The 23901-nt window shown below is 45.1% G+C and overlaps 1 protein-coding gene across 1 annotated transcript in view; it reads right to left on the bottom strand.

The window, feature by feature from the left end:
* The window catches only part of TENT4B (terminal nucleotidyltransferase 4B), a 35419-nt gene extending 12379 nt beyond the window's left edge, over nt 1-23040 (bottom strand). The window contains exons 1-2 of the mRNA XM_042877133.1: nt 22433-23040; nt 4662-4785 (exon numbers count right to left, since the gene is read on the bottom strand). Coding sequence (XP_042733067.1) covers nt 4662-4785; nt 22433-22986 — 678 coding nt within the window. The 5' untranslated portion in view covers nt 22987-23040. The remainder of the gene's footprint in view (nt 1-4661; nt 4786-22432) is intronic.
* Nucleotides 23041-23901: the final 861 nt, after the last annotated feature.

Below are 23901 nucleotides of genomic sequence, written 5' to 3'. Positions count from 1 at the left end.
GTTAATGATTACAAAAGCACAGATAATAACATTAACGACTTCAACCTTTCTCCCAGTAAACTTTTTAATATCGGGATTTTTACTATAACCAAGTTTGGCAAAAGCCATAAACCAGATGATTTTAAAACACTGATGACTGACAGAACACACACACACACAAAAGACAACACAAAAAAAAGTCAGATCAATTCTGTTTTGCTTTAAGTATACCCTTCTGTTTTTAAACACATTTTCAGAATTTAGCTTTATATATTTCTGTTGCTTTGCATACTTAAAATAATAAAAAATTTAAACCTAATAGTTTTTGTTGTTGGTTTTTTTTCCTGAAATACAGGTAGCACAACTCTCTCTAAAACAGCAACAACAAAATAGCTTCAGGGACTGTCACATGATCATGCAGATTCAGTTCACTGTGCTGGATTTTTATTAGCACTGTAAGTTTAAAACATTGTGTATGTATTGCAAGCTGTCCGAAACCTCAATCTCTTTAATGTACCAAGCCTCACCGGGGGTCAGGCTCACAATCCAAGTCTCAGAGGGGACTGGGGAGACTTCAAAGGAAAGTTATCTACACATTTGGACTAATTTTCAACTAGACTGTCTTCTGATGCACTTCCTGGAGCCACCTTACAGTTACATATTCTGCCTTAATGAGTCTCACAAACTAGCCTGATTTCCACCTATGTGTACATCAAGTGACCCACTTTTCATATTTTTTCCCTTCGGGATAAGAAAAGAGGGAGACAGGAAAAGATGATGTTCTGTAAATAAGTGCTTTTACACTTTAAAAGGTTAAGAAGCAGAACACAAATTCTTCCTCTTGATTATTTTGCATCACCTCACTCTTTAACCTTTCTTATTCCTAAGGCCAACAAAAAGCACACAGTAACTGCAGTAAACTTAATGTTCAAAGTCCATAGCTGCTCACAGTACAAAAGATTGCAAGAGATGTTACTGCACTAGTATCAATATTTTACCAGATCTTGACACAAGAAGAAAGACAAGACATGCTAAAGATAGGAATGCAATAAAAATAAAAATAACTTTAAACTTATGATAATTTTTTAAAAAAAGCACTCTATCAAACTGTTTGGGGCCAGCAGATCAGGCTTTATTCCACCACTAAAGAAGTCTGAAAAGTACTTTTTCATAATAAAGCAAACATCGTGGATGGGTTAAGAAAGTCCAAATATGCTTTCACATTACTAAACAAAGGAGTGTGTTCCACTCAACAGCAAAGAAAGCCCTTGTTAAATAAACAACCCTGAAAATATTCATAAACTTACTGATACAACGTATATGACCTTTGCTGAAAGGAATGAGAGAACATCTGCTCTTGTACAATAATTTGGAGTATGAGAAACTGAACTATTATAAAAGAAACCCACACCCACACTCCAATCCTTCTCTCATCCATCAAAACTACAGGGATGGAAGAGGAAGAGAGGGGAAATCAGAACCGATGTTTTAAAAGATTCAGTTTTATTATCAAAGTAGAATTCAATCCATAGTAGTTGTATAGCCATTTTCACATTAAAAGCATCCCAAATGCAGGATACTATTATGAGAGACGTGTTGGTTTTCACACTGTGCCAGTACTGTTCACTTTATTTTTATTCTGTGTAGACAGAGGTAAGAACACGCCTTCATAAGACAGCACTTTGTAGTACTGCAATGGACTCCTACTGCTGTCAGTATTTATCGCCATAAACTTGTTCGAGTCAGATTCCGGAGTTCCTGAAGGAGCTTTCACAACGGTACATGTCCAAATATGTCCTCGCTGTGCAGAACTGAACTTGGAAACCCACAAAACATGGGGAACTCTGTCCTGTCAAAATCCCCACATCAGGACAAAGAACAAATCTATCCGTAGCCAATTCAAATTCCTCTTTCTGCTGCATCATTAAGTTAAAATATGAATTTTCTGAAGTCTACAAAAATAAACAGTCCTACTATTTCCAGTCATAGTATTTTTATAATTGAAGTGCATGAAGTACACAACACTGCCTCAGTGAGGCCACACACTCAGACATGAAGCTGAGGGCACTATGACAAATGCATCCTAAACTCCATTGAAGCACTTGTTGAATACTCAGCTTTTCAGATTCAACTACTCAAAAACCGTTGTGCCTCCATTAAATGCCTTCATTTAATGTTTTGGGTTGTTCAGTTCCAGTGTAATTAAAGCCTTTCTTATGGCCAGAGCATTGCCGATGCCAAGAACAGTTCTCACTTACTAGGAATGTTTCCTTCTAAGCACATTCCCTTGAGTAAGAGAGCAAATGACACAATTGCTAACTTCTATAAATAAAGTAACAGTTTAGGATACCTAGTTTTACCCCTCTTCATCTGCTTTTTCAGCCTTTTCTGACATGAAACAGGAAAATGGGGAAAGAAAAAAAATGTGCACACACATTCCACACTATCTCTATACAATTAGATTCATGAAGTCTGATTTTACTTCCCGTGGTATCAGATTTTTACAACATACGCAAAGCTGAATGTCTATGTTTAACTTGAAGGTTTATTCTGGCTGGATTTGCTGCATCTACCAGTCAAAGCGAACAGCTTAAACATTAACTAATCACTTTACACTACAGCTACAGCAGAGGACATTGGACCAGACGCCACTCCACCTTCTCAGAGCATGTACTCAGTACTCAGATTTTGGAAGTACTGAACCAGTAAGATTTTCAGAAGTTTAGTGATTAACTGAAAAGACTGGAAAATCAGAGATGGCTGTCAAAGTTAAAAGTCAAGCTCAGCACTTAGTTCCCAAGCAGGTCTGTAAAGTATTAGAAAAATGGCATTACCGTAATTGCCAGGTTATAAGCTGGCACAATTCCAGTTCTTAAAAAGATTATGGCTTCAAAAAACCAGTAACAGTATGTTAGACAGATAAAAAATATTTTCTCAATAACCCAAAGTCATATATCTAATCAATCAATCAATCAAAGATCTAGCTTCCACAGGTTACGTCTGTCCTACAAATGGTTAGAACACCCTGGAAAGCAGTAAATTCTGGTGCACCGTTCAAAAGTCCGGCAGTAACAAAGAAAGATCCCCAAGTAATAAATCCACCCACACCATTAAGCTAGTAAGCCTACAGCACATAAACTTGTCTGGACAACAGTGGCATCTTTTCTAGGCTGAAAATAATGTGTTTTCTCGGTGAAATTCACCACTACAAGACTCTGGTAAGGTGCATCACAGTAAGAACTGTTCAAAGCCAGCAGTGTTTCTTGTCACGGTGGCATCCCACCACTCCTGTTCTTGAACAGGATACACATCCTTGCTTCCTCACTGTTAGTGGAGAGCTACACAACACTGTGAGATATACCACAGTTTGGCACAGTTCCATTAGAAAAATTACTGCTTTTTCCTCAAAGAGAAAATTACCCAATGTGTAGTACTGACCGCACTGAGCCCCTGAAGTTCTGTGAGGTAGGCTTTGATGACAGTCAGTCAAGAGGCTGATGTGCTCTTTCCACATTATATACATCACTAACATGCTGTCTGTAACACGTGAACTACCTTGAAGACAGCAGTGTATTTTACACACTAAAACAAACACATACAGATAGCTCATACTGAATTCCAGTAGTCACTCTGCCAATCTCTGAAAACACTTCCCAAAAAAAAATGTTAGGAAGATCTGAAATGAATAGCAGGTTAACGTCACTCATGTCATAACATTACCTTCTACTGTGGCAGGATCAAAGTGCATTCCTTAAAGTAAAGATTTTACTGTCTGAATTTGGTTTGTTGTTCTGGTTAGCAAGTCCTTATTTTCAGCTACTGTTATCTGTATTTATCTGTAGATAAATGACTAAGGCTACAAATCTGCATTCTGGAAATGATCACCATGTTAGCAGAAACAATTATGCTAAAAACCCAACAGTGTCTCCACAAAAATTTCTTGAGATGTAAAAGAAGCTTTTCTAGTTTCTCTTCAATCCATCATTTATTATAAACAAAACAAACCATAAATACACAGCTCATAAATACAGAGGAGAAACTCGCTTCGGCTGAACAAAGCACTGGCAAAAACCTACCTTCAGTGGAAAGTGGCATTAGAGATTTAAAGCTCAATATATAGTAAAAAGATCTGCAGAGTTGGTTTTTTTTCTGTACAGAAACCTGGATAATTTACATTTGTAAGATATTTCAATTCAGTTTAACTGCCCGTTATGGTCTACATAGCATGGCATTGTTAGCATTCCACCTTCAGAGACTTATTCAAGACTGCAGGTCTTTGGACTAGAAGTCCTGCCGCAGACTTTTTCAGTCAGCTATGGGTTTCAGAATTCATTTATTTTTTTTTAAACGTGGTACAGTATAAGCATGTCTGCCTGCCTGATAAATTCACCTTCGTCTTAATAATTATTAATGAGATTAAACATTATTTTGCCATATCTTACATCTTTTCTTTGACTACAGGTCTAGCTTGTCTTTGTTCTTTTCTGTTCTTAGGTGTGATATAAAATGTTGACCTATATTACCATAGAAATAAACATCACCTCTCTTATTTGACTAGAAAGCCTTATTTATTTATTTATTTTTAAACAGAAGAATAAACAGTGTTTCCAGAACTTCAAAGACTAAGCAGGCACAAAATGTTGTCTTTTATATTTTAACAAACAGAACAGTGTCCTACTCACATCTGCATTAGGCCAGAGTTCCTTTATAACGTTTTCTATCCTGTTCACCACTTCCATTCGCATTCTCTCTTCTTCATGTCTGGGAGACATATACTTATAAAAGTCAATGATTTCTTCATGAAGACTGGAAGAAAAAAAACAAAACAAAACAAAAAAAAACACTCCTAGTTAAGGACCAGTCTATGAGCATCATGCAATAAAAAATATATATATTTTTTAAATCTAGATTTGCAACACTTAGCAAGATTTAGTTTCCCATTAGTTTCCTTACACTAACTTGCACCATACGTATGGAAGCAACACTAAGCCAAAGTACCTTCACATCAGAAGTTGCACTATGTAAAGTCAGCATTATACAGAACATTTCAGTCTTCAACTAAGAATGCAGCTGTAAGCCTAAAGCACATCCAGCTCAAAAGCTCCAAGAGGAGGTTTTCAGCCAGCACTTCCCAGCCTGCCCCTGGCACCAGCAAGGGAATTCCAGGCATCAGTCTATATCCAGCCCCAAGCTTTCAAAAAAGTTTATAGTAATTGTGCCAGTACTAGAGCGAGAAAAACTGCTGCTTTTACTGTTTAGACAAGGCACAAACTGAATATGCATTCTCTCCCCATAACAAGAAAGCAAGTAGTACGCACACAGCAGCTGTGGCTCAGAAACTGCCTGACAAGCAGACAACCAACTTGGCAGATGCGAGTTACCCTGTAATATGTGCTGCTCGCAGTCAGCAAGCTACATTTACATTGCCTTTACTAGACCTGGAATAACAAAGTCTTCACACAGTGCCACCAATGTGGAGACTTCTACAGTATCATACACACATCATCAGCTTGACTAACATCATATTCAAAAAAGCAGACACAAAAAACCCCTTAATTCCAACAAAATACAGAGGAACTCTGGCACAGAGTAGTGAAATTAATTTCATTTGTTCTCTGTAATGATCATTACAGTAACAGTTATTTTATTGAAATATATTGTTTCTAGTTTCCAAGTACGCACACATCCTCCCTTCAAGCTCCAGGGGATCACCAAAAAGGAGTAATTCACAGAAGCACATCCTTAGATCAGACACAGGATCCAACACTTCCCCACTGCACACATGTTTAAATAAATCACATGTTGATAACTGCAAGTTGTACAAAGGTGTCAAAAAAACAGACTGAAACATCCAAAGGGTGTATTTGACTGAATCAGAGCATGGACAGAACTCAGTCCATGACTTGTCTTGCATTCTTCAGCACTGTATGTTACAAACAACAAAAGCTTCTTTCTGTAAGAGACCAAGGGATGAAATATCTATGTTACTTTTTACCCAGCATTTACTGGAATTACATCCAACACCTGCAAGACAACTGTGCCAACAGCCTATTAGCCTGGGATGGCAATCACCACAAGCTATGGCTAATGCAAAGAGAAGAACGCCTCTGAAAAAGCTCCTCACGGGGATATAACCAGGTCACCGTCAGAGAGAATCTCGCCACGGCCTCAAGCCCAAACCTGGGGCAGCCTTGCTAACCCCACAGCGCCATGTGGCCCACAGCAATGTTTTTAAAAGGCAGAACGGAGCGCGCACTGCTGTCAGAGGGCACACGATGGCACAGGCCCAGCACGAGAGAAAACCGAGGGACCTGGGGAGACGTGAAGGTGCAGCACAGCACAACCCTTCTGCCAGCTGCTGGTGGGCCTGGCTGCTCCTGGGCTTCCAGGGCCGAGCTGTTCCCTCAGCCCAACTTCAGGAAACACCGCCACCAGGAGTTTAAGTCCCTGAAGCCAAAAGAGGTCTGTGCCGTGCAAACACTGCAGGTCTCAGTGCCTTCTCCATTAACGCACCCACACAACGCTCCTATGGAGATGAATACATCAGTTGGTGCATCCCTGGGAAGCATGTAACTACTGAGGTGCTACACATAAATATCATGCGTGCCTACATCTGGATTGCTCTTACTCTTAGATAGCTGTGCAAGTTTTTATGGTGAAGAGATGAAATTAAACAGGACACAAACAGACACATCACACCTACACCAAACACTGCTACACAACATAGACACAGCAAGAATGAAATGGGAACTCTGTTAGTGACAGAAGACTGGCTTTAACAGTACTAGAGGCAGCCCTCAGTGTGCCAGGTGGAAACCTCCCTAGTCCCAGGAGCACCATGCTGCAGAGCGCAGCCCTCAGCTCCACCTGGAACTGCACTTCCCTGCCCACTGCAACTGCTGCCAACAAGTGAGAGAATGATTAATCAAAGACAAGATAAACAGAAGCAGTAACATGCAGATTTCAGAGCAAAACAGCATGACTTGGTAGCGTGACTCCAATTAATACAGAGTTAACTCGAATTGTATTGAAAATTAAAACCCAAGGTTATTCACTGTCTTAATCAACATCTATAGCTGCAGTTTTTTGAAACAATTTGTTGAGATTAATGGAGCCTGTTGTCTAAAGTCTCTAGTGGAATTTTATATCTTCAGCTGAAATGAAGATCAAAGAGACCAATAAGTTATTTTTGGCATCATAACAGTATTTTGTTATTGAATGCCACTACATTCATTAGCTATTTAAGATAAAAGTCCTTAAAAGGAGGCTTGTTTTTGAAAGGAAATTACGCTGTAATAAACCTGATGACAGCACACAGGGCTATTTTACTTGGCTTTAGAGTCACACTGAAGCTATCAACACCCTACAGCTACTTAGGATGCATGAGAGTAGTCTGCAATGCATAAGAGCATTAGTTTACTTATTACAGTAAAGAGCCGTAAATAAGCGTGTCTTTGTCCTGTATCCAAGGAAGTATTAACATGTGGGGAGAAAAAAATAATCTTACAGTTGCTCTGAGTTTGCCTTAAAAGCAAGTACCAGCTGTATTGTGTCCTGCTTTCAAACCGTGTCAAGATGAGCTCACTACAATTCTACAGACCAAACAGAACCGAAGTTACAGAGAACATGCCGTGAATACAACGGACTGCAGTGTTTGTTATGTTTACCTGACAGTGACAATGATGCATCATTAAAAAAGTAAACGATGGTCACAAAAGTTGTAATGACAAAAAGGACATCACACTGCAACAGCCTGGAGCAGCAGTGTGAGGAACACAAAGCCTGTTAGACCCGCAGCAATAAGGCAGAAAGCTGTGAGTCATAGGGAAATAGGACCTTACTTTCTTTTGCAGTACACCTTGTGGGCTCTAAAAGCACCACCCAAGGTTCTCCAACTACGTGGCCAAGATGCTGTTATTCTGGAGGATGAACCCTACCACACCTTTGCCAATCAATTAAAAGCAGTCATGGACAAACAAAATGCAATTTCTGCTTGAAATGCTCTGCACGCAGACACAAACTCAGTTGCCTGATGTATGAAGCAGCACAACTCAATCCAACCGGTTCAAAACTGGGCCCAGGAGAGCTACCTATAGCCATGCTGCTCCATGAAACTGGAGACACGCTGGTGCAGACCAAATGCTGAGAAGCAAGCTGCCATATTCCTAAGCAGAGCAGGGAGACAAAGATAATAACAGAATAGCAGCTTGTTGTCACTGTGTGCTGAAGTACAGTTCTATGCTAACCAAAAAAATCAGTTGTAATTGAAAATTTCCTGCTTTTGTCATTTTAGAATTGTACTATAAATCCATTTGCTCTGGCTCCTCTTCACCTTTCACTTCACAACAGAAATTACATAGGCACACATTTTAATTTCCCTGATAAGGGTGTTACCCACAGCTTCTGATCCAGAATTCCATAGTGCTCATGTTCTACAATTTATCCTACAGGACGTTCTGATGGAAGCTCCATTTTCAAAGTGATGAAAATTTAAATTATTAAGAACCTCTGTGGACTGTGGGCAGAAACAGGGAATGAACACACAACTTCCGCCTCCCCAAACTCTATGCTTTAAGATGAATCACTTCTGATTTCAGAGCTTATTGATTTTATATCCACACCTGGATGGGATATTTACAGTGTACTTCTCTATCATTGAACAAGTCTTTATATCCGAATTTTCTTAGGCTGGATCATTCCTGCGCAACAGTGTTCAGCTGCCCTCACCATTTCATATCTACTCTGGAGGAAAAGAAAACAACACAGATGCATCCATCCCTCCACTCCAGTTAGGAAAGCCAGGATTGCACAGGAAGAGAGAGAACAACTTTGGTTTGAAGCTTCCCAGGATACTTGACTATGAAAAAGACGGCACTGTTTCTGTGACTATAAAGCAAAGAAACAAACAGGATTATGGCAGAAATTTCTGATCCTTTAGAAGTTTTGGGAACCAAACAAAGCTTGTCCATCTCCCATTTGTGAGCTGTTTGGTCCTGAAGGGACTTTGAACAAAACTGAGGCAAAGGAAAAGCACTGGGAGCCCAAACCCCTCCCTCCTCCAGTATTTTTAAATACAGAAGTAACACTGCACTCTCTAGCAGCATCCCAAATTCGCTTTTCAGTTTTAATGCTCATAATTTTAAAAAAAATTATTTCTAGATCATTATCACCATCATCACGTATTCAATAACAAAGCAGGACAGAGCAGACAACATGAAGACCACAAATCATTTTGCCTACCTTCAATCTGAAGCAAAACCAAGCATTAGAGCAGCAAAGGGAGCAGTAAATACACAGCATCTGCTGAGCTCCTGTCCCTACCACCTGCGTCTCTGTAGCAGACTAATTCTTGTAGCGTGTGCTAGGTTTTAAGCTACAGAAATAACAACTAAGTGCATCGGCAGGTGATTTAACAGGCAATTAAGCTTCATGACAACGAGTAGAATCAGTCCTCATAAGAAACTAAAATTACACTGAACAAAGCAAACAACTTCCAAAAGCCACAGAGATTTTGGCCATCGTTTTCTACCCTCAATCTCTGGATCACATCAATGTACTACAGGTCACACAGTAACCAGATTTTGTGGCCACGCATGTCTTATGGGAACTTCAAAATGAAAAATCCCCAAAGATTTCCCTGTTAGTAAGGTAACAGATAGGAAAGCGTAAGGAGGTGTGACCGGGCTGCTGAGAGCTGCACTGCTGGGACGGGCAGTGCTCTGCATTCATCCACCTACAGCCAGACACCTCTGAGCAGCACCCCCAGCTTGCCGAGTGACTCACAGAACTGCCTTTTCACACTGAGGGCAGGCAATGTTTTCCCAAATAAGTAAGTGAGGCAGGAGCCCAGACCCTGCTTTCAGGACCAGTGTGTTCCAAGATTCATCTAAATACTCTGATGTTAAATTTGAGAACATTTCCCTGAATGGAGCTTGTTCACTTTAAAAAGCCATGGTTGACTGATCATCACATTTCTTCAAATGCAGTGGAACAAAGAGAGATGCCACAAAAACTTAGATTACAAAGCCTATAATGCCTGTCCTGTGCAAGTATTTGAAATCATGCCATGAAGCCTCTCCTCCTTTCTCCCAATAAACACCACTCCCCCAGGACCTTCCAAAAAAAAAAAAAAAAAAAATGCAGCTTTTTAGTGATGTCCCAAACTTAACGTTAACTTATTGGTTTAACAGCATCATAAAAAGCATTAAAATAACTGCACATTGGCAATGGCAAGACATACTAAAACACAGGAGGGAAAAGAAAGCACTGTAGGCAGCTTTTTCTATTACTGAATTTAAATTATCACCACCATTTCAGTTTGTTTGTTTTTTTTTTTTAGTTTATTTTATAGATCCTTTGCTTCAATGCAGATGAACAGTCTCTTCTATAGTCTCTTCTTTAAGCTGACTCAAGTAACTTCTAACTACAACTCCAAGTGCATTATTACAGTCAAAAAGTAACACAAGAGATTGACTTTTTCTGACAACACACAAGTGAGCATTTTTCTTCACTGTGTCAAAATGGCTTCAACTTTTAGTAACAGCTAATGTCTTGAGACACACTTCTCATTCCAGCAGCCCTTCTGGTGAGCACACGTAAAATACTGCAAGGCCTTTCTCTTCAGCTCACTTGTAGAAAAGCATCAGTCTGTTGGAATACAGTGAAATATATACAGCAGCTCCACATTTTGCAAATTCATAATTTGGAAAACAGATTTATATTAAAAAGAGCCTTTAGATGCAGAGCACAACTATTGGTATGCACATTCTATGCTCTGCAATAGCAACAAGGTAGAATTCTGAACAGCTAGAACTTCTGAAACATTAAAGGTATCTGTTTCCCGTAGTGAGGAACCAGTAAGTCCACAGTCTGCCAGATTCTCTTGTCAAAAAGCTCTCACCTGGAGAAGCCAACACTGGTTTGTAAGATATTTGAAACGAGGCTTTAATGAGAAGTAAAATACTTATCAGTAGCAGTTCAATGTATATTAGCTGCACTTTTCCAGTAATGCTGTAACAACACAGTGAGTCGGGGTTAGTGCTAGCACTGTAACAGAAGTCACCCTTGGGACATCTCCCCAAGGTCTGCAATTAGACCTGACACCTCCTGAATCAACACAACAGGTAAGAGAAGAAAGGTGTTTTTTAAAACAAAACAAAACAAAACAAAAACCAACCACATCAGATCAGTTCTGCGAATGCCAGCCATGGTGTTTACTATTAAAATAGATCAGAGGGATCCAGTAGGTCAGCTTATAGTCATTTCTATTTATCTTCAGACATAACACTACATCAAGCTCTTCACACACCACTAACACACTGCTACTATTTTGTTAGTGTGGGAAATATTCTCGTGTAAGTGCTCCATGTGAGGCGTGCCAGTAAGTGACACCGCATGCTGCCAGGGCACAGGCAGGATCACTGCACTCTCTGAAGGCTGTCCACTACTTCTGATGGACAACAGCTCTCCTCCTGGAGACTGGGATCCAAGCTACAACTCACACCACAGGCTCTCCTCAGCACATACACCACCAGGCCACCTCTGAGCTGAGAGTCAAGTCCATTGTGGGGCCGAGCAAGCCTGATGCAGACCCAGAACAGAGCTCTGGAACAGAAGAAAGCTGAAGAGAACTGTGTGCTCTCCCACACACAGTGGGTTCTGCCTGGTAAATGCTCTCCTCGCTTATCACTCCATAACAGATTTCACTAGGAAGATCAGTTAAACGAAGAGGAGAGCAACACAGTTATTCACTTCAGCCTCCTTCCATCTGAGTTGATTTAAACTTCCAGAGCTCCACACCCACAGCAGCCTTACAATGAGCAGAGGCAATCCTGCACCACCCCCCCCTGCTCACAACAAGTCAGTCAGAAAGTCGGGCCGGGTCTGAGCTCTCCCACAGCAGCAGCTGCTGACACACCTGGCTGCAGAGCAGCAGCCACGATAAGCACACAGCTCCCTCACGGCCACTTGCACAACAAGCACACTGCTCTGCTGCTCAGCAAGAACTGCCCAGAACAAAGCTCAACTCCAGACAGCTCCATTTCAGTAACACAGCATTTGATCAAACTTGCAAATAATTTGATGTCAGAATATTGCATCCAATAACAATTTACATCTGCAGTACAGGACTTATCAGGTCCAGCACAAGAACATTTTCAAATAAAATCTGAAATCTGAATGTACCAGCTAAAAAATCAGCGCAGAACCCTGTAGCTGTTAATACAGCGCTGGGTGGCTACCTGGGGGATCAGGGAGGGCTCTGGGGACTGCATTTGGAAACATTCAAAGAATGCAGAAAAGAGCCACAAGTCACCTCGGCTGGAACTTCATGTTAGAAGCACTTTTCTTTTCTTTTCTTTTTTTTTTTATATAAATATTTGAAGTTAGCACTTACTATTTTGCACAAAGCTTTAAATTTGTATGTTAAATTTATATTCTTCAAGTAAAATGGACTGTGACCACAACTCACCTGCCTAGCACATGCTCAGAACTAGATCTTCCCATTTAGGACTTGTTTCTGCATTTCAGTGGCTCTGTGATACAACAGCAACACAAATTCAGATGTGACAGTGCTCAGATGTTTGTGCAGGGAGGCATTTTGAGGGAGGAGGAGGCAGAAGGTCTACACGTGCTGTGGCAAGGTACAAGGAACATTTCAGGTAGCTTTTTTCTTTTATCACTTGCTATCTTTACAGTAAGGCTGTGCAAAGTGAACTAAGTTCAGATTAACAACTGAGTATTCATTTGGGGGCCCATTTAACCAATAATATACTCTCTTACAGGTATGTATTATGAGCTACCTATTCACATTCTAGTTTGCTCTCTGGCATTCTGATGCTTTCGCTTAGTTGCACAGCCGCCAGAAAGAACATGTGCAAAGCTGTGTGCCACACTTGCAACCTGCAGCATTCCAGGGAGTCACCAGCCACCTTCTGCTCTGCTCAATTGCTCTGGGTTACATGGCTTCAAACAGTAACAGCCAGAAAAGAACAATACTGCAGCAGCTCACAGAAAAATGTTTCCTGAGGTCCCTTCTCAATGACAGAGATGCACACCCAGGAGCTTCAGTGTGAGAACTGGAAAAAACACTTCCTCATCCCACGCGGGCTATCAGACATGTTCCTCACAGCACCCAGAAGAGTAAATCTCTGACTAAAGCTGCAGATCAAATCATGGTTTTTCCTTTCTTTCTCAAAGATTGAGCTGGTACACCTGTCAGAAAGCTACCAGTATGAGCCTAGAAAACACCTTCCACTGAATATACTTTCCAAAGTCATAAAATCTTAGAACTCATATAGACCATTATATGCTAAAGAATGACTTGTTAAGGACATAATGTGACTGCAACAACTGCTGAATTCTACTTGGACACAAGGACAAGAGAATCTGTATGTGGTGATAAAACAAGGATCCTAACGGCTGGAGAGTCAAACCCTCCCAAAGGGCCAGACATAACAGCAGGCAGCTGAACTCTGGGTCCCTCTGTAGGATGGGACATTCCCAGCGCAGCATTAATTTGTGTGCAGGCTCTGACAGAAGCAGAAAATGGACATGAGGCTGTTCAGAGCCCTCACACCACGCACTCAAGATTCATCCAACTAATTTACTGAAACCACCATCTCAAAATAATTTCGTTAATAAATCGAAATGTAAGTGAATTTGTCTAGCACACCAAGAAGCGAGCACAAGACGCAGCAGAGGAGCCCAACTGGCCAGCACTCAGTGGGTCGCTGAGCTCTCCACACACTGCTCAGTCAACTGAGGTTGTGGACAGTGTGTTCCTGAGCCCCTGCAGCTGGTACACCCCAGAGGAGCAGTTGCTGAAGTGAACTATTTCAGCATTCAATGACTTAGTACCTACAGGCACATCCTGCATTATACAAGAAATGAGAGATGAAGTTTATTATTATACTGTTACACTCTTCATTTGCTTCAAGGTACTGCCATCCCAGGAGCTGACATTGCTACTCATTGTCATTGAAAGAGTATCTTTTACTACCTGTAGGTGCACTGTGGCATTTGGCCAAATGGTAACCAGAGCAGCTTCAGAAGATCAGTAGCTAATTCAAATTTACATAGATTTTAGCTAAGAAAATGTTTACAGCTGATGTATAATACAATTACAAGACAGAAACAAAAGCAAGACAATGTTCTTTATCTGATCTCAAAAAATATCTAATAAGAGGTAAACCCAACAGCTCAGTGAGACAAACCTCTCTTGCATACAATGTTGGAAGCAGAAATAGGTATAAAGCTGTTAACCTCAGACAACTGGCTCTTCAAGGCAAAAACCAACATGACGATGTTCTCCTGAGTACCTGCCAAGTATGACTCCAGCAAGGAGGAATCCTCATGGATGAATGGGAATGAGACAATGAGACCAAAACACAACCAGAAGGCCAAGTAAACAGAAGATCCTCAAACACTGGTTGAATCACCCAGCTACAGCATGACATAGCCAAGCAAATAATAACAAAACCCATCAGGATCTCACTCTTTCAGCACAGCTCAGTCCTAACCCAGGCCTGGATGACCTGCAGCCACAGCCACTATTTGGGCCCAGGCAGCTCCCACCCCATGCTGTGCAGCCCAGCTGCTGTACTGACAGCCACTGGGCGCCTGCAGGCCAGGAATCCCTGACACAGAGCTGGCAGAGCCCAGGCACAGGCTTTTTGGACTACATAGGAAAATGCCTGCTGTTTCTGAAGTAACAGTGGAATTGAACAGCTTCAAAATTAACACAGTGAGAGAAAAACCTATAGGAAGGGGCTGGCTGCATTAGCACTTGTCTTCAGCACGGGACCACTAGCAGACCAAGAGGCTGGGCTGGGCCCGCTCTGACTGCACACTGCTCCTCAGACTGCAATACTGCAGCAACACTCCCACTCTAATCATGCAAGACGCTTTATGAAGGCTTATCTCTACGCTGTATTTGTGACAATGCAAGTTTTCTCAGCATTTATTGAGTCTGTAAACAAACGGCAAGAAAATAAGCAACATTTTACACATGTGCACTCAAATCAAACCAGCAGAAAAAAAACAAACCTAGACTGAGCAAAGGCAGCAAGCCAAGTTCCTGCTGACCTGGAAGCGCAACCCTTTCTCCAGCACCCTCATTTTCCCAGTACTGAAGTTTGTGAAGAACTTTAACATTTGCATCCACCCATTATTACATCCCATTACTTGCAGAATCACAGCACCATTTCCTCTGTGCTGCTCAACAACACTTAAAAAGTAATGCTGGCTGACTCATTCCTCCCTTCAACCCTAACCTCAAATCACACCAATAAAAGAGTAGGTGTACATAGGCACACTTTGTCCCTAAGCCCCCTGCTACCACCATTTTTCAGTAAAAATCCTCTATAAACCAAAGCAGAAGAAATAAAATGCAAGATTAGACAGAGCAGTGTGGCGATGGAGCGTGCCATACTGTAAAGCCTTCTCCAAGCAACTGTGGCAAGACTGTGTCTCTTTAGCTGCGCACTGCTTCTGAATAATTCAGATGTAGTTCCCATGCCAAGGAGGACATTACGAGGCTGATCTGGAACGAGGTCTGCCAAATAATCTTAATTGTCACCATGGGAGGAAGGAAATTAACAGACTTTGCTGATTTACCAGCACAAGACATCCTCAGGTGCTGCCATGGGGTGGTTCGCCCTCACTCTGTGCTGCTGCTGCCTCCCAGCCACCACCAGCCCTAAGGCACACAGCAAGCACACAGTACCACATACGTTTTGTGACACTACTTAGAGGCTCAGAACAGTAACTGCCAGGGACAGCTAACTGCAAAAGACCTGGACTGAATGCAGCAATACTAATACATTAATTGCACGGTTACGGTACAACAGTTACCACCCGTGCAAAGACACAGTTATTCAAAAGGTAAATAGACTCCAAAGACTCCATAGGAGAGGTTTTTGGACATGTTTACAAATAAGGACTCTGTTGTCTAGATCCAACCTATCTTGCTTTGACATCAGAAGTCCATAGTATACCTGGAAAAAAAATCCTGCTGCGTTATCTGTTCTAGGTTAAAGTTTCAAAATGATTAAAGTTCAAATCACTTCAGTAATGCTACCTGCAGCTTTGGAAAAATATCTAAAGCCAACATCCAGCTTCTTGGTTTACACTCTTTTCCTTCTGATAGCAATATTTTCTTCACCCCAATTTCTAGATTTGAGGACAGAAAGCAATATTCAAATACAACCAGCGTCACTCCTTGGAAGTTCATCTGCATGGATAATTCAAAGGAACGAACTCTCATAATTTCAGAAATCACAGCATGTTCAAATACTGAATTAGAATGCAAACAGCTCACTAAGAACAGCAGTAGCATTCATTTGCTTATAATATGCTCTATGCAAGATTTCCACTTTGTCTGCTTCAGACAGCCTTCCGTTTTTCTTCTGATAGGAAAAGGAGAACCAAGGAAGGCTCTCAGGCCACGTGCACCAGGGATCTCCACACAACATGTAACGTGGCTCCAGGCCACATCCTGCTACTGCTGCCACTGCCAGCATCCAGCAAAGAGAGTGGAACACTGTCATGCATCACATGCAATATAAACAAAAGACTTGGGAGCAAAAGCCACCTCTGCAACTTCAGTGCATTTGTTATTTTGGAGTACATACTCTGTATTGAGAGATGTATTCTGAATCATCACATTATGAAGTCAATAGGAAGTAGCACAAAGTTTTACAGTACTGTTTTGATGGTGGTGTTCTGTATACAACTTCTCAAAGTGGCATTTCAAAGCATTAAGAATTTCCAAAGTGAAAACCAGATCTCATTCTCCAGCTTTACAGAAGGGAACACCCTGGAACAAAATGTAACACTAAGATGGTTAAAAAACAACAAAGCAGAGAAAAATGCAATACTATGCTTTGATGACATGGGTCCAGGACCAACAAAACACTCTCACGCTTCCTAAAACTGATCTCATGCTAACAGCTTGCCCATTAAAAAATAAGAGCTAGAACTCAAACACAGTTTAAGGCAACTCCAATAAAGATCCAGCAGATACTCTTTTCTCAACTGCACGCTGCTGAGGAGAGCATGTAGCAGCTCTTGGGAAGCAGCAAACACCCAAGGGGGAATGACACTCTCTTCCTATTACTTAATATAGGCATCCCCATCCACCAAAGAAGTCCACCGAACTTCTGTTCCTTATATAGCCGCTCCAAGGTAAGTAGGTGCCCAAATCACAAGCAGAATGTAAGAATCAGAGCAAACAAAACGGCTCACAAAAATGCATTCAAATGCTATTTCCCTGCATGTGTAGAAACCAGCAGGTCTACAGAGTTCTCCTTAAATTGTTTAAACGACATGCTGAAACTTTGGCACCAGCACAAGATTCTGCAAGCTAAACAATACTGTTATATAATATTTACAGTGTGTTTCCTACAGGTTTCCTCAAACTGCCTTTAGTCTAATACTTGCACCTCCTAGTAAGCCCGTTTCGCTCTCCCTCCAGAATAACAACCCGTCACTACCTGAGGCTGCAGGCAATAGCTGACCCCACTCCCACACAGCCCAGCTGCCCGCCTTCCAGAACTGCACAAGCTGTCACGGGGGCCCTGCCAGCACCACACTCAGCACAACGCTGACACTAACAGCAATCTCATCTGACAGACACAGGAAAATGATGCGCACTCAACTCACATCCCTGGACTTCTACCTTAAGGCTTACACACGTGGGTACAAAGTGACGAGACAGCACAGTTCTGGGAGACTGTTTCAGGGGGCTGATAGAATTTCTGAGCATGATGTACATGGTGAATTCAAGCGCAACCCATGTTTTGACGCACATTTCTTCATGAGCTCCATAACATGAGCAACTACTCCAATGACACATCTAGAGCCACACACAAACCTCACTGCTGTTTTACCAGCACTTCAAGCATTGGTTTATTTACATGAAGCTTTTGTAGGCACCAAGCTAGTGCAAGCAAACCAAGTATCGCCCATGCTTTAGATTCAAACACTGAAGAGTACACGACGAAAAGCAGCACAGCAAATGAGGATGACATTACATTTGCCCAGGTTGGGCACTAAGCCACACAGGTCAGCAGTACAGGTACACCAATTTGCTGTGCTCACAGTACACCCAGCTGCTTTGCCCATGCTCCAGCTCATGTGGCAATACTGCTGCTGTGGCTGACAGCACACACAGGTGAGAGCTGTGAGACGCAGGGCTCGCTGGCTCAGGCTGCCCACAGCCCTGCTGCAGCCACACATGCACTGCTCGGCTCAGGCTCAGCACGGCGCTCACACCTGCACACTGAACTTCTGCCTTAAAAGACAATAAGGGGCCCAAAGAGCTGACAAATGCCACATGAAAATAGCAGATTAGAACTTCTCCAGTAAGCACATACAGCTTTAAGCTACTTCTTCCTGAGGTGGTTACGGTTCTACTTCACAGCATCCCCTCCTCCTGACCAGCACCCAGGGAAGCCCTGTGCCGTGCTAGCCTGCTGCACCTCCATTGGGCTGGGAGCCTCTCTCTCATGTCCAAGTCACTGTTATCAGTGTGCTTTCAGTACTCCAAAATACTCAAGTCTTCAACATAACCCAGCCTCTCCCTCACTACTACATATAACATTTTTATTCCTAAACTCACGCATTAGTCAGGTTTTCCTATTTGACTGCATGTTGTAGTAAAAATTATCCAGTTCCCTACAAAGTCCCCAAACCCACATCCTGGGAGCTGCTCGTGAGCTCTTTTCTTCAGTGCAAGCATCTGAGAAACAGGAGGGGACAGGCCAAAATGAGGTGCATGGCTTTCTTTGGTTTGCTTCTTTTTTTTTGGTTTTGTTGTTTCACATAAAGCTTCTGCCTTATGCAGTTCTTTTACACAGGTTCAGCCTTGTTTGGAAGGAGCTGTAGGACCTATCTTAGCACCCCAGATGCTTTTTGTGCCCTTATAGCTATGACACAGTGCTATCAGCATTTACTGCCGTCCTTGGAGGGAAGGGAACAACACAGAATCCCCCCACGCCCCAAACCACGTATCTACCTACACCCTTGACCTTTGCTGCTAGGAGAACCAGATCCAGGTAAATTCAGTGACAGTTTTAAACAGACATATTACATCTACAGCAACATCATCCAGGTCCAGCACAGCTTTCTGTGCTGTTGGCTCTTCGGAACACCGCTGCCTGCTGACAATGCCAGCAGAGGACACAAGACACATGCCTGAATCCGACAGTGCAAAGCAACTCAGATGCACTGGACACCTGCTTTACAGTGCTGCTTCCCATGTCTCAAAGCTGAGAGTGCCAGCACAAAGCAGAGGAGTATGAATAACACAAACATTATCAACAGAACAAGAGGTCTGAACACTGTTGTAAGGAAAAGCATTAAAGACATGCCAGAATAAGATGTGCACAGCAGTGCCATTAACTCAGTGAAACAAAGCGGCCACATGTTGAACACAGCCAGTATTTCTGCACCAACGAATGCTCACAAATACTGTGCACGCTCTGTAAGAGAACTGTCGTGATATGAAATCCATGCAGTGGTGGGTTATTGCTCAGTTATCACCTTACACAGACTGCACGAGCTGAGAAAATATTGTTTCTCAATAAAAATAAAAACAAGTGAAAGGAAATGCCTCAAACATTTATCTAAAGCTTCAGGCAGCTCAGTAGCAAGATAGTTAAGTTACATGCTGTCTGCCACATGTTTACATAAACTGCCCAACTAGCTAAGAACTGCCGGGCAGTTTTTCCAGACAGCTGATCAATAGAACTGTGTGCTCAGAGCCAACGGACACGCAAGTGACATCCTTGCCCTGGAAACATGAATTCCACTGTCTGCTCCCAGCAGTGTATGTGAACAAGTCAGGCCCGGTCCTTTTGAAAATGCGACTGCTCAGTAACATGGGAGCATCCAACAGACTCAAAATTTAAAGTGATCAACAGAAAAAAATAAGGGAAGGTATTCAAGGAAAAGCGGCAAGCCCAGATTATTTGTAACATTTGCATGGAACCAAGTACAGAGGGGAAAAAGGATATTTTTAACACCAGTGTAAGGCTTTGTAATACAACTACATATCTTCCTTTACCCAGTGCATGCAAGGACTAACCAACACAAATTCTGGAACCCACACTGCAAATACGTAATTTAAAATATGCACTTTAGCAACAGCCTCATTTTCTGGGTTACAGAGCTCTCTGTCCATCAGTGCCACACGGTGCTCTAGGACATGGGACAGAAGCCCACCAGCAGCTGCTGGCGAAGAAGGCACACGGCAGCGATGCAGTGCGCAGCCGAGCAGTAATGCATGCTCCACCATGCCCCAGTGGCAGCCAGGCAGGCACCCTGCAAACACCCAAGGGCTGTCTGTGCTTTCCTAAGAGCACAGCATTTCAGAAAAAACAAAAAAACAACAACAAAAAAACCTAACAAGTAGGGGTATATCTTAAGGACATATCTTAAAGACCTTACCCCACCCTGAACAAAGGAAATAGCTAAAACAGGACCAGCATCACATAACTGCGCACCACAAACCTGACAGCCCAGTACACACAGAAGTCTACACTGGGCATCCAACTTTGAGTGTGAAAGTGATTCAGGTGAAACTCTCCTACTGCAACAGTCATCGCCTTGAACACTTGGGTGCAGTTATTACCTTGTGGCTTCTGATGCAGCTAAGCCCCTTTTTCCACTTTGTCTCCTCAACATGGAGAAAAGGTTTATAGATTTACAAGAAAGAAGGGCTTCTAAAAGCAATCCTCAACAACCAAGTAAATAAATGACAAGCTGGAAGGTGTTAGAGTCCAAAAACTAACTTTAAAAATGTTTGATTTAGTGTGTTTGGAACGTGCTACCCGTAAGTCTTGTGAAGGACATCGTGGAGGCTCTAACACAGAGAGTGACCACAGAATTCAGAACTGCACAATTCTGCAATGTCACTTTACAAATTATTATAAACCCAGCAGTAAAGGTAACAGAGTGGCTGGCAAGAAAATAGGGAGCCTGGGGCTGTAAGAGTTTCTTTTCCAAAGCAACCAACAACTTTGAATATTTGTTCTGACACTTCTTACAGGAGGGCAGTATTCAGTAGGCAGGAGGTCAGCACTTCCCGTGGGAGGCACAGAAGGACCCGTAGGCACAAGTTGGGTGCACCAACACGACCCACTCACATCAGTACTGATTTCTAAACCGAGTCCTTCCCACCCCTCCTGTCCCCACACACCTTGGCCAGCTGAACCCTGGGACGAGGCCTGATGTTTTCTAAGCGAGAAGGATTGGAAAGGGCGCTACACCCTGCACTGCAAATCCACACTTAACAAACATGTGTCAGTATACTGCTGCTGGGGAGGAGGGAGAAATGGGTCACAGCCAAAGGATGGATTCCGAGAGCATGAACTTTAAAAATAAAAAGTAAAACCACAGAAATTATCAATGGATTTTAACCAGGGATTCACCCATACCAGAAGTCATTCACAAGTTTAAATAAAGGAGCGAGGAGGGGCTTTGGACAGAAGATTCGTGTTTGCCTGCTGTCGATCTCTGTGGTCTCAACAACACCAAGGGATGAGACCTAAGCTAACAGAGAAACAATATGGACAAAATCCTCAGATCAGCACTCGCATTCCACAGTCAGAGATCCATGAAAACCATTAATAATCCCATACCGAAATCCATAATGCTGTATACACAGACGGGTTCCTTGCTCAGAACGGCAGGCAGCATAGGAACGCACCTTTTCTGTCACCTCTCTTAGAAAACGCACCGCCCCCACCGTCGCTCCCTACGAACGCCCTCCTTTATCACCAGTACACCTTTAGGTCCCAGCTGCCGCCCCGCGCGCGTTCGGCGCACAGCGTGCCCAGGGCACAGCTCACCGCCCTCTCGCCTGCGGGCGGCTCCGTGCCACATCCCCGCAGCGTGCGGAGCCGCACCGCCGGCCGAGCAAAAAGCGAGACCGGGGACCCGCGCAGACGGAACGCGCGGGCACGGCCACGCCGAGACTCTGCGGCGGCGCGCGATCTCCAAGCGCTCCGCGGGCGATCCGTGTGTAGCACGCACCACGTGCACACGCAGTGACAGCGAGACGAGCGTGCGAGAAGATCCCGTCCCCGCACCTAGGCGTGCCCGCCCCATTAGCATGCACACGGACACCTCTCGGCCGCCGGCGGAACGCGCCGCTTCGGCCTCGAGCGAACGCCTCCTTCCTTCCTCCCCCTCCCCGGTTCCAGCACCCGCACCGGAGCCGCCCCTCCGGCCCGCCGCTCGGCCCGGGCCTCGTACCCGCAGGAGCGCGGAGCGCTGCCCTCCACCGCGGCCCGGCCCCGCCCGGCCGCCCCGCACCGCCCCCGGGCCCGGGCCGCGCCCCGCCGCCCGCCTCAGGTGTCGCGGCCCGGCGCCCCCCGCTTCCTCGTCCTCGTCCTCCCTGAGGCCCCGGCCGGCCGCAGGCCCCGTTCCCCGCCGCCCGCCCGGCGCTCACCCTACGACTCCTTGGCTGTAGTTCCTCTTCTTCCAGGGGGTGCCGGTGTAGAGCGGCTCGGCCGGCCCGGCCTGGGCCCTGGCGGCCGGCCCGTCTCCCAGGGCGGGAGCCCGGCCCTGCCCGGGGGGCCCCAGCAGGAGGCTGTAGTTGAGCCCGAAGGTGCTGGCCTTGTTATCGCGCTTCCTCTTGTTGCTGGCGGCCGCGGCGGCGGCGGCGGCGGCGGCGGGCGGCACCCCCCGCGCGGGCCGGGCCCAAGCGGCGGCCCCCGGGGGCGGCGAGGCCTGGCGGTGGCCGCGGTTGTGCTGGTTGTTGGCGCTCTCGAGCGGCAGGAAGTCGGGCTGGGGGTCGGCGCGGGGGGCGCGGTACATGCCGGGCGGGGAGGCCGGGCCGGCCCCGGCGGGGGCGCTCTGCTGCTGCTGCTGCTGCTGCTCCTGCTGCTGCTGCTGCTGGAAGTAGAGGTTGCGGACCCCCTGCGTGGTCTCCCAGATCTGCATCCACAGGCGGTTCGAGGGGCCGAGCTGCTCTGGCTGGAACCAGGCGATCCGGGGATCCATCAAACGGGGACCCACCCCGGCCGCCTCCGCTCCCCGCGCCGGCCGCCGCCGCCGAGACCCTGTCAGCGGGTCCCAGCGTTAATGGCGGCTCCTATGGAAGGGCAGCTCCGCGCCTGCCTGTTCGCCGCCGTCGCTCCACAGCCCCCGCCCCTCCTGGCGAGCGCGGCGAGGCGGGGCCCGGCCGGGCCGCCGGCACACGGGCCGCGCGCAATAAAGGGGGGGGCGGTGGCTAGGCCGGCCGGGAGCTGTCAGTGGCGGTGCGCCGCGCGGCTCCACTCCTCTTGGCCGCCGCCGCGGCTTCTCTCGGGGCGCGGTCCCCGCTCGCCCGGCCCCGGCCCCGCGCTGAGGGGCGCCGGCTCCCGGCGGGCAGCAGGTGCGCGGGGCCGCCCTGCACGGGGTGCGGCGCCCGCAGGCGGAGGCGCGGAGCGGCGGTCGCTCCGGTTCCCCTCGCGCGAGGCACGGCGTGCCGGCGTCGGTAACTGCCGCGCCGCCGCGTCCCCCTTCTCCTAACGTGCCCTGCAGCTGCGTGAGGGCTGAGGGGATTTGCCCGGCCCCCCGTGCGGCGCCGAAGGAGAGAAACGGAGCGCCTGGCTGCCATGCTTGTACGGGCACCGCTGCCGCAGATGGAAAAGCACATCGCACGCGGCGCAGCAAACAGCAAAATGGAGTAGCACAGCTTCTAATCGGGCTCAATTTTATTTTTGCAGTGCTTTCATAGCACAGCCTTAAAACATCTTTCGCATGATATCAGCTACAAAGGTTCCAGCCCATTGCAGGACAGGATTCCTCCTCAGGAAGCAGGAGCTCAGATAGGGTTTGGAACTAGAAAGGTGTGCTTCAGTTCCAAGCATTCTGTGAGGTCGAAAGTTTACAACGTGTCCCGGCAGCGTTTGGTGATGACAGCCACAGACTGAC

The sequence above is a fragment of the Lagopus leucura genome, unplaced genomic scaffold (assembly GCF_019238085.1).
Source record: "Lagopus leucura isolate 7727_CA_CO unplaced genomic scaffold, USGS_WTPT01 Super-Scaffold_100017, whole genome shotgun sequence".
Taxonomy (NCBI): domain Eukaryota; kingdom Metazoa; phylum Chordata; class Aves; order Galliformes; family Phasianidae; genus Lagopus; species Lagopus leucura.
Note: the sequence above shows the minus strand (reverse complement) of the source record. Positions and strands in the feature narration are given on the sequence as shown.